The sequence below is a fragment of the Eurypyga helias genome, unplaced genomic scaffold (assembly GCF_000690775.1).
Source record: "Eurypyga helias isolate BGI_N326 unplaced genomic scaffold, ASM69077v1 scaffold42088, whole genome shotgun sequence".
NCBI classification, from domain to species: Eukaryota; Metazoa; Chordata; class Aves; order Eurypygiformes; family Eurypygidae; genus Eurypyga; species Eurypyga helias.
The window spans coordinates 1-10415 of record NW_010269580.1 but is presented as its reverse complement, the minus strand read 5'-3'; the positions used below and the strand labels follow the sequence as shown (position 1 = coordinate 10415).

The 10415-nt window shown below is 49.9% G+C and overlaps 2 protein-coding genes across 2 annotated transcripts in view; one reads left to right on the top strand and one right to left on the bottom strand.

The window, feature by feature from the left end:
- The window catches only part of CAND2 (cullin-associated and neddylation-dissociated 2 (putative)), a 14345-nt gene extending 7153 nt beyond the window's left edge, over positions 1-7192 (top strand). The window contains exons 7-14 of the mRNA XM_010158150.1: positions 1-167; positions 1618-1759; positions 2914-4419; positions 4780-4875; positions 5542-5711; positions 5818-5982; positions 6660-6767; positions 6965-7192. The exon at positions 1-167 is cut by the window's left edge and continues 114 nt beyond it. Of these exons, the coding sequence (XP_010156452.1) occupies positions 1-167; positions 1618-1759; positions 2914-4419; positions 4780-4875; positions 5542-5711; positions 5818-5982; positions 6660-6767; positions 6965-7192 (2582 nt within the window). The remainder of the gene's footprint in view (positions 168-1617; positions 1760-2913; positions 4420-4779; positions 4876-5541; positions 5712-5817; positions 5983-6659; positions 6768-6964) is intronic.
- Positions 7193-8584: 1392 nt separating this feature from the next.
- RPL32 (ribosomal protein L32) lies at positions 8585-9929 on the bottom strand. The gene is made up of 3 exons (XM_010158149.1): positions 9830-9929; positions 9411-9592; positions 8585-8761 (listed from the first exon to the last, which is right to left on the bottom strand). The coding sequence occupies exons 1-3, from the start codon at positions 9923-9925 to the stop codon at positions 8632-8634; spliced, it is 408 nt and encodes a 135-aa protein (XP_010156451.1). The 5' UTR covers positions 9926-9929; the 3' UTR covers positions 8585-8631.
- Positions 9930-10415: the final 486 nt, after the last annotated feature.

The following is a 10415-nucleotide window of genomic DNA, read 5'->3' as shown; positions in this document are numbered from 1 at the left end:
CCCCGGTCTTGATAAGCAGATTCAAAGAGAGGGAGGAAAACGTCAAAGCTGACATCTTCAGTGCTTATATCTCCTTGCTGAAGCAAACACTGCCCATCCAGAGCTGGCTGCATGCTTCTGATGCCTCTGGCAGAGATGACGTTCCCCTGACCATGCTTCAGAACCAGGTGTGTGCGAAGGTGGCGGGCTGGGTTAAATCAGAAAACAGTGAGGAGCAGTGTGTGTCGTGCCACCGATGAATATGCCCAGTGGTTAAGCTTGAGAACGTAGTTAGCTGAAGGAGCCCTTGAGCGTGCAACCAGAGGGAACCAGATCCTGTGGGCTGACTGTTTACTGTTTGTCTCCCACCATTCCTGGGGAGAGAACGCTGGGGCAGTGCGGGAGCACTGAGGTATAACGTGCATTGCCCCCCTCCGCTGGCCTCTGGCACGTGTTTGCAGAGCATGAATGAGACTGCATCGCCTTTGGGTGAAACGTAGAATTGATCTGGTTGGAAAAGACCTTTAAGATGGTCAAGTCCAACCGTTAACTCAGCACTGCCAAGAAGTGTTAGTCTGCTGCTTTACAGTTACCCCAGCTGCTGCTCAGGAAGCTCGCTGAAGGAGTTGTGGTAGAAAGGAACTGGAGTAAGCCACTGGAAGCTCCACAAGTTTGGATCTGGTCAGTAGGCATGTGAGAGCATGCAATTCGGTTCATGATGGGAGAACAGCCAGTGGCTTCCAGGGTAGCCTGCTGTGGTTGTGCACGCAGTCTGCACATCGCTGCTGATCAAACAAACAGTAGTGGAAGCAATTTTTCTGAGGCACTGCTTTAATTCAGACATATGCTGGAGTAATTACAGTCAGAATAGTTTAGCCACAGATGCTGATCAGGACTGTGCCTAGCCCGGCATTCTTGCGAACGCTGTGGCCCACACGTGCCATTTCTGAAGGTGGCAAAAGAAATGCTGGAAATAACCATGTTGTTACAGAATAGCATGATGATGACAGCAGCTTTTTCTGGCTGATGCTACTGCTGACTTGTGAGTCCTTGAAGCAGGAGGGTCAAAATCCTTGTCAAAATGTAATTACATCACTGATTAATCATCTTATATGTATGAGATATTTATTTAAGTAACTTGCACCTCAGCCCTGTGGTTTATTTTTTTATATCACTGACACTTTTTCGATCTCACACACTGGCAGGGTGTCCAATTTAAATATAGTGATCCTCGAACAGCAGACCAGGAAGGGATCATAAAACTCTAAGCTCCTTTAGCAGTGTGTCCTGGTCTGATCATATTGTTGTGTTCCTTTAAGCTTCTGTGTCACAGGATAACACCATCACCAGGAAGGGCTGCTTAGGACTCTGTAGAATATCGAAAAGAAGAATAACGTCCCCTCCCACTCTCCTGTTCATGTATCTTTCCTTCACGTGCACTGTCTTGTACTCTGTCCCAGAGTCCGTTCCCCTCTGGTGAAGGGGTGTGCTGTTCCTGGCTGTCCCCCTGTTAGTTCTCTTGCTGTACTGTTAGTGCCCCTGGCTCCACTGAGCATGCTGCTTTGGTAGAGTAGCTCTGTGCCCTGGAAGCTGGGATAACTGATGGGTGTGTTTCTGGTTTTCTTTTCCAAACTGCAGGTCCCCAGCATCGTCAAGGCCTTGCACAAGCAGCTCAAAGAAAAGAGCATCAAATCAAGACAGGGTTGTTTCAGCCTCCTGACAGAACTGGCCAATGTTCTTCCCGGTTGCCTGGCAGATCACATCCCTGCACTCATCCCTGGTAAACTGGTCTGAGGGTGAAGGAGCAGGGTGGCTCAATCTGTTCCTAACACGTGTCCTCCTTCCCTGTGTGTTCCAGTCTTATTCCTGTATGTTATTCTGCTCAGCATCAGGACGTACACTTCAGGTTCTGCTCTGTGTTGATGTGCTGAGCAGCTCCCAGATCAGTCCTGGCTTCTGTCTGCCGCTGAAAGCCAGGATAAGAGTATCCAGTTCATTTCTGCAGTACCCTGAAGTAATGCTTTTAGAAGGGCCTATTCCAGCCTCTTTGAAACTAGCTGGAATTACACTGTTAGCCCCCTGAGATCAGTAACACGAATGGCATTTCCTTTTACAAAACGCAGCAGGGTTATAAAAATAGTTTATATTGGCCTGTTTTTTACTTTGCACTGCCACGTTTTTCTCTGAGCTTTCCTGCCTTTAGTCTCATGAAACATCCCGCTGTTGACAGGCTTATCATGCTGAGGTCCTGCCTTTGCTTTTGGTGTGACTGTATAGTGAATATATCAAAAGCCTTCTGTGATTGTCTGGGGGCTGGATGCATGCACCCCCCTCTTATTAATTAATAGATTGGAAGGAAGCCAATCAGACCAAGAGTCAGGCATGGCTTCAGGGGTGACGAGCAGTACTGCTAGAAACGTTTCTCATTAACTCTTCTGGGAAACATAAGTCATGTTCCAAACAATGCTGACGGAAGTTGTAAAACTAGATAAACGTAGAGCCCCTGCTGCTTTTGCGTTATTGATTTTTTAAGACTTCCGACAAGAATGAAGGAAAAACCCATGATTGGCTGCCTGGAGGACCTGTGTTGAGACTAGGCTTTCCCCATCTTAATTTCATGCCATTTTGTCCTACTTATTTGCACCTGACTAACCACCCCTTCTTGTCTCAGCTCAGGATGACTTTTTGAATTCACTTTTTAAGAAGTTTTCATACCCAGCCTTCCGGGACTGCTATAAAGACCAGTCATGGTCTGAGTTGCCACTTCCTGGAAAGCAGGAAAACAGCAAGGAGAGTAGCTCTCTAATGGTGTGCATCTTTCAGGTGGTGAGAGGAAAGAAAACTGACTGCAACTGTGTCCTCCATTGAGTGGGGTGTAATAAAAATATTTTTTGTTGATGAAATAAGACACTCACTCTTGTCTCTTCTGCACAGGTATTGTTTTCTCCTTGGCTGATAAATCCAGCTCCTCCAACATGAGGATCGATACACTGTCTTTCCTTCACGTTCTTCTTTGCAACCACCAGCCGGAGGTATTTCATCCTCATATCAAAAGCCTGCTACCTCCTATTGTGACCTGTATTGGAGACCCCTTTTATAAGATCACTTCAGAAGCTCTGCTGGTTACTCAGCAACTTGTGAAGGTTATCAGGCCCTTGGACAAATCTTGCACTTTTGATGCCAAGCCCTATGTGAAGGACCTTTTCCCTGGTACTCTGAAGCGATTGAAGGCAGCTGACATCGACCAGGAGGTGAAGGAACGTGCCATCTCCTGCATGGGACAAATTATTTACAATCTGGGAGACCACTTAGGCACTGATCTCCAGCCAACCTTGAAGATATTTCTGGAGAGGCTCAAAAATGAAATCACCAGGTTGACAACAGTCAAAGCATTAACCTTAATTGCTAGCTCTCCACTTAGAATAGATTTAAGACCCATTCTTGGGGAAGGCTTCCCCATTCTAGCTTCCTTCTTGAGAAAGAATCAACGTACCTTGAAACTGAGCACTCTGACTGCTCTGGACATCCTGGTGAAGAACTACAGTGACAGCCTCAAGCCTGCCATGATAGAGTCTGTCCTAACGGAGCTCCCCGCTTTAATTACTGAGAATGACATGCATGTTTCCCAGGTGGCTATCATGTTCCTTACTACTCTGGCTAAGGTTTATCCATCCTGCATCTCTAAGATCAGCGGTTCCGTTCTTGCTGAAATCTTTCAGCTTGTCCACTCGCCGTTGCTGCAAGGAGGGGCGCTGAACGCCATCATAGACTTCTTCCAGGCCCTGGTTCTGACGAAGATGGCCACCGTGGGTTACTCGGAGCTGATGAAGCAGCTGACTGCACCCATTTACTCCTCAGGTTCAGGGGGGACATCAGCCACGCTACACAAACAGGCATATTACTCTGTCGCAAAGTGCGTGGCAGCCCTTTCCTCAGCCTGCCCAAAGGAAGCCCCTGCGATAGTGAACCAGTTTATCCACGATGTAAAAAACCCCAAGTCCAGCTCTGCTGTTAAAGTGCTAGCTTTCCTTTCCCTGGCAGAGATGGGGCGCACCACGAACCTCAGTGCGCAGAGAGAGCTCAAAACTGTCATCCTGGAGGCATTCACTTCCCCCAGTGAAGAGGTGAAATCTGCTGCTTCCTATGCATTGGGGAACATCAGTGTTGGGAATCTTAAGGAGTATCTTCCCTTCATGCTGAAAGAGATCGGAAGCCAACCCAAGAGACAGTACCTCCTGCTGCACTCTCTAAAAGAAGTCATCAGCTCCTCCCCGGCCGATGGCCTCAAACCTTACGTGGAGGATATCTGGGCTCTGCTCTTCAAGCACTGTGAGTGCGCAGAGGAAGGGACGCGCAATGTGGTGGCTGAATGCTTGGGGAAGCTGACTTTGGTGAATCCCTCCGAGCTGCTGCCCCGGCTGAAAAAACAGCTGTCATCAGGTAATGGGAAGGGCAGTGGTGAGAGGGGGGTGATGCCTTCTTTTGCTGGCAAGTCTTCTTGTGAACGGCTGCTGGTGGGTACAACAGGGAGCAAAGCCGGTCTGCAGAGGTGAGCAGGAAGCGAGGATCTCTGCAAGGGCCGATCAGGGGAGCACCAGTGTGCGCCAAGGCCAGGAGGGTGTTAGGAACGGGGACTGCACGTGGAGATTGTGTGGGAGCAGGATTTAAACAAGGAGGTTGTTAAGACAAATCCTCTGTTCATTCTTCAGTGTGTATGTAATGTGACCAAGAGCAGAATGTGCACTGCAAAGTTACAGCAACGATTTTGTCTCTTGATCTTTCTTTCCCTCTTCATCGCAGGCTCTCCACATGCCCGGAGCACGGTGGTAACTGCAGTCAAGTTCACAATCGCAGACCAGCCTCAGCCTATTGATGCTCTCCTGAAAGGCTGCATAGGTGGGCTAGTACGAGCAGCAGCGTGAGCTGGGAACATGTGGTGTTAGGCGTCATTAGCAGCTCAGGGGTTTCTCATACCTGTGGGAACCTTGTCTAATCCAGTTAGGTTTTATTTGGGTTTCTCTGCTTTTGGGATTAAAGAGCAAGACTGTTACGTGAGTCCTTGGTAAATGCTCTGGTGTCTTACTCTTGGGCACGTTCCACTGTTCCTTCTGCCTTTAACCTTATGATTCAGGCATCTCACTACAAGGATCCTGGAAAATATAACCTACATTAAACAGGTCTTGTGTCTATGAGCCTACATCTCAGATCTGTTGTATAAAGCTGGGCCTTCTATGTCAGAGAAGTCTGAGCAGATAAGATCTGAGCAAGAAAAGAACAAAAACCCAAAACCGACTTCCTTGAATACCAAAGCTTCTGACTTGACTTTAGGATGAGGTAGCTAGAATCATGCGGTTTGCAGGAAAGTCATGTTTCTTCCATTCACTATATCCCAGATGAAGGGAGGGAAGGCATCTCAAATGTCTCTGTTAGACTATGCCCCTAGAGTTATTTGACCATAGATTCTTTCATAACCTGGTTCCTTGAAATACACTGCAATGTTCTTATTTTACAGTACTTCTAAAGCATGGCAGCAGGACTGAGTGGCGTGTTCTCATCCCACAGGTGACTTCTTAAAAACTCTTCAGGATCCAGACCTGAATGTTCGACGTGTGGCTTTAGCCATGTTTAACTCTGCTGCTCACAACAAACCTTCTTTAATCCGAGATTTACTAAATGCAGTTCTCCCTAGCCTGTACAATGAAACGAAGGTCAGAAGGGAGCTCATCCGGGAGGTACGGCATTAGTTCGGCTCGGGTGCAGTACGGCAGTGGCTCGGTGCGTGTGATGCCGTCACCCTGCTGCTGTTAGGTGACAGCTGTATTTATTTTCTTGTTTAAGGTAGAAATGGGGCCATTCAAGCACACAGTGGATGACGGCCTTGACGTGAGGAAAGCTGCTTTTGAATGCATGTACACGCTGCTGGAAAGCTGCCTCGACCGACTGGATATCTACGAGTACCTGAACCACGTGGAGGATGGACTGAAGGATCACTATGACATTCGGGTAGATGCTGTGCCTTAACTGCTGGAGGGTGGTGACATCACCGATGTCACTCGTTCTCTGGGAGCCTGGGCTTGAATTGAGCTGGTGTCACCGCAGGGTGCCCCTGCCATGCTATTTCCTATTCTCTGCAACTGCTGCAGCCTGTCTAGCTCTAGTGTGACACTGGTGGCCTTGAAAGCACAACCCTGGTGTAGCTGGTTTTATAGGGAATTTACCAAGGTCTAAAATAAGTTCCTTCTGCCTCTAAACTTAGAATTGTCACTTGCTCAGCACAGCCAGTGATGCTATATTAAAAAATATTAGCATTGTCATTGTTGATGGCCTCATAGCTTAACAGGAAGTGCTACATCCTTTTCATACTATGATTTACCTCCACGTAGACAGCAGCGGCACAATCCCTGTGCCGCACATTGGCTTTTCCCTCAAAGGCCGCCAGCCCTGTGCAGACACACGCGAGCAGGGCGCCGCACGCACTGGCAGCCCTTGCGCTTGGGTGCCGGTGGGTGCACTTCAGTACAAACGAAGCTCTTACTAAAAACCCCTCGCACGCGTGCCAAGAGACTCACCACTCTACCACAGAGGAAGCAGGCTTTGGCAGAGAGGAGCCACGCTCCATGGCTGGGGCGGGTCAGAGGGAGCGGTGAAGCAACGCCGGGTTTATCCTTCCTCCTCTCTAGATGCTGACGTTCATCATGCTGGCTCGGCTGTCCACGCTCTGTCCCAGCGCCGTGCTGCAGCGGCTCGAGCGACTCATTGAGCCACTCCGGGCAACCTGCTCCACAAAGGTAAGGGCAGGCCGAGCATGACACATGGGGGGTGGGTTCTGCCACCAAGCCACCTGTGCTCCTGGCCTTCTCTGTCATTGCCGCCGACTCCTCTGGTTAGAAAATAATCTGCTCGTCTCACTGCTGGCGTGTCCGATTCTGTGTGCCTCTGCTGTCTTTTCTAAATGCCAACTGACAATGGTGCTTTGGATTTGTAGGTAAAAGCTGGGTCTGTAAAACAGGAGTTTGAGAAGCAGGAAGAACTGAAGAGATCCGCCATGAGAGCAGTAGCTGCTCTGCTGACCATCCCTGAAGTAGAGAAGAGTCCAGTGATGGCCGAGTTTTCATCTCAGATCAAATCCAATCCTGAAATGGCATCACTTTTTGAGAGCATTCAGAAAGATTCAGCCTCCCTACCCACCTCAGAGTCAATGGACATGAGCTAAGATGTTCGCTCCACCACCTTCCTGCCCTCGCAATGCGTTAACTGAACAGGCGCCGCAGACGGGCCCCGGAGTTTCACCCAGCTCCTCTGTACCAAGGAGGGGTATCACCCAGCTCGTCTCTGCTGCCATAGGCACTGGCAAGTCCCAGGGCTCCAGCAGGAGAAAAGGGCTGGTTCCAGCTGCGCTTGGAGCGTCAGCCACCTCACTGAATCAGAGTGAGATTTGTGAGATAAGGGAAAATTGCCCTTATGGGAGGGGTGTGTGTGTGTTGGAAAACGAGCAAGTTTGTAAGGGGCATACAAAGCAATCCAAATAGAGTGTGGTTCCATGAAAACCGGAAACTACTTCCTGAAATGTTTCCTTACTGCAGTACAAAGAAAAGTGATTTTTTTTTAACCACTGCACATGCACTTTCTACCCCTAATTGCCTGAAGAATGTATTTATATTGTTTCACTAAATAACATGGCTGAAAACTATAGTCCCATCTTTGTGGATGTGATGCTTACAGCTCATTATGGTCTGTTTTGAGCAGACTTGCATCAGCCACGCTGCAGGAGCCGCAGGGGGTAGTTGTTAGCCAGGCTTGCCACCCAAGGGCTCAGTTCACCCAACGGGCACCCCTCCTGTTTCTAGGTGATACAAAGCTGTCCTGCTGGACTTCCCGTTACAGTTATGACTGCAGAATACCTCAACCAGCCACCTTCAGCAAGACAGGATCAGCTTGTGTCACCGCAACAAACGTTATGCTAAGCTTTTCTTTCCATTTAACATTGGCTTATCTTTCCCTGCTCCAGCAGCTCGGGGAGTGTGTTGACCCACCAGCCACGCCGACTACAGCTCACTAAGCAGCAGCAGGCAGTGGCAGGAGAGCTGGTATTCAGCATTTTGATGTCAGAGAAGCAGTGAAAGTCACCAACCAGGGGTGCAACCAGACACTAACCCTTCTGGCACTGGAAAACTTAAAGAGTGGCTGTTGTCTTCAAATGCTGCTTTGCGTAGGAAAAAGCACCTTAAGAGACAGAGGATGTAACAGCAAGCTAGAGAACAAGGCCACCATGATACCCTTCTTGTAGCCACGGACCTGGAATAAGCTTTCATCTCTCCTTTTTTGACGAGAGTGGTTGATGTGAAGAGTATTTATAGTGCTGTGTGAAAGAACTTACAGTCTGTTTGAGTGGTATAAAAAATAAAAATACTCTTGTGAAACTGTGTGCACTCCTGAACTCATTAGCTGTCACAAGGCCGTCAGAGATCGCCACTGCGAGTGCACCCTTGGACAACCAGGCTCACACCACGGTTGCAGGGGAAACCCAGCAGCGGGCTGCTGCCCCACCTGCACACAGGCACCAAGCCCAAGTCCCTCCCTGGGGACATTCAAAACACCCACCAGCGTTTGGTTTTATACTTTATTAAATACACCTTGGATGCAGAAGCCAGTCTACTCATTCTCCTCGCTGCGCAGTCTGGCATTGGGATTGGTGATCTTGATGGCGAGCTGAGCGGCTCTCTCCACGATGACCTTCCGGTTCTTAGAAGACACGTTGTGAGCAATCTCTGCGCAGTATGACCTGGCGGACACAGACTGCGCATCAGGCTTGGCTCCAACATCGCCAGCAGCAGCCAAGGCCGAGCGCTGCAGAGCCAGCACCGCTCAGAGGCGGCACAGCACACAAGCTGAACCACAAGTCCCGCCCCATGGCCCAGCCCAACGTGTTCCGGTCTGAAGCAGGAGCTCCCCTCCACGACAGCTCCCTTTGCTTCTTACAAAGGAAGAGTCAGCAAGAAGTAGTTTTTAATGGTGTTATTACTCTAATGACCTTGCTCTGAAAGCAAGTGCTACAAGTAGATTTAGGCCTGTGTCTGAGCAGATACGAAGCCAAAATTCCAATCACTGTTTCATCAAGGTGGTGTAGGTACAGTGCTGTTCACCGCTGTAATGCATTTTTGCCAAAGACAGGCGTTTGCCTGCCCCAGGACGCTCTCTGTGCCCTCCTGCCTGCAGCACTGCAGCACTAAAGGAATCAAGACAACTTTCGTGCTCTTAAAAGCGAGAACTTCCCTTGTCTCCCACCTATGTCTCACCCCAACCGCGCCACCTTTTCGTTTCCCGATCCAGCAGCGTGAGGGGACGAGCAGCATACAGCCCCAGCGTAGGCAGCAGAGCTGCCAGTGACTGCTCTGCACAAGGCGGGGAGTGCACAGGTCCTGCAGACTTACTTGTTGCTCATCATAAGCACTTCCAGCTCTTTGACGTTGTGGACCAGGAACTTCCTGAACCCTGTGGGCAGCATGTGCTTTGTCTTCTTATTGCTGCCATAGCCAATGTTGGGCATCAGGATCTGACCCTTGAACCGCCTGCGAACTCTGTTGTCAATACCCCTCGGCTTACGCCAGTTGCGCTGAAGAAATGGCAGAAAATATTGAAGTTATGGAACAACATCAGTCTGAAAATGCCCGGCACGAGGTAACGGCTCTAGCCAAAACCAGTCTCCAAAAAGATCCCCCATGCCAGGCCGTTCCAGCATCAATGCCATTTCAGTACTGACCCTTTATGCTTTAATTCGCCATCAACCCGGAAGGCGACCCCCATCCCATCCCAGAATTTATTTTTTAATGAATTTCCAGTGACCTTTTACCTTGATCTTGACATAGCGATCGGACTGATGGCGGATGAACTTCTTGGTCCTCTTCTTGACAATTTTAGGTTTCACGAGAGGTCTGAGGGCAGGCATGGTGTCTAAGATAAAACAGAACCCCTGTCAGAAGGGAACCTGGTACAAGGGTGATGCGTCGTTCCCCTTCCAACACGTGTAGCAGACTATCTTCCACTCACCAGCCACTCCGGAGGCTAGCGAGGGAATGGGTATTCATCCGCAGTGGCTCTCCCTCCCGCCTCCGAAGCTGGAAGAGCACGGAAAGCTCTCCAGATGCGATCCTGGGAGGTGACGCTTTGCCCACACGCTTCCACAGCCGGTTTCACGGGTGTTACATTCCCCCCCGGTTATTCTCCTACCTAGAGGCCTCCCAACTCCGACGAAGCGGCTACAGCACGCAGACAGACTGCCGGCGGTGCACGCTCTGGTCTTAGAGCTGAAGAGCGATGGTGACTCACCTGACGCACATCTCTGCGGCCTCAGCTACGGCCCCTCTGGTCAGCGCCCCCACCAGCGGGTACCGCGCCCGCGGCGATTTCCGCGCCCCGCGGGAGCGACACGCGCCCCG

Excerpts from the sequence above, each read along its gene's own strand:
- RPL32 (XM_010158149.1), bottom strand. The coding sequence starts at position 9,925 with ATGCCTGCCCTCAGACCTCTCGTGAAACCTAAAATTGTCAAGAAGAGG. Across the intron at positions 9,593-9,829 it reads ATCGCTATGTCAAGATCAAG|CGCAACTGGCGTAAGCCGAG; the intron begins GTAAAAGGTCAC and ends CCATTTCTTCAG. Across the intron at positions 8,762-9,410 it reads GTGCTTATGATGAGCAACAA|GTCATACTGCGCAGAGATTG; the intron begins GTAAGTCTGCAG and ends TGTGTCCGCCAG.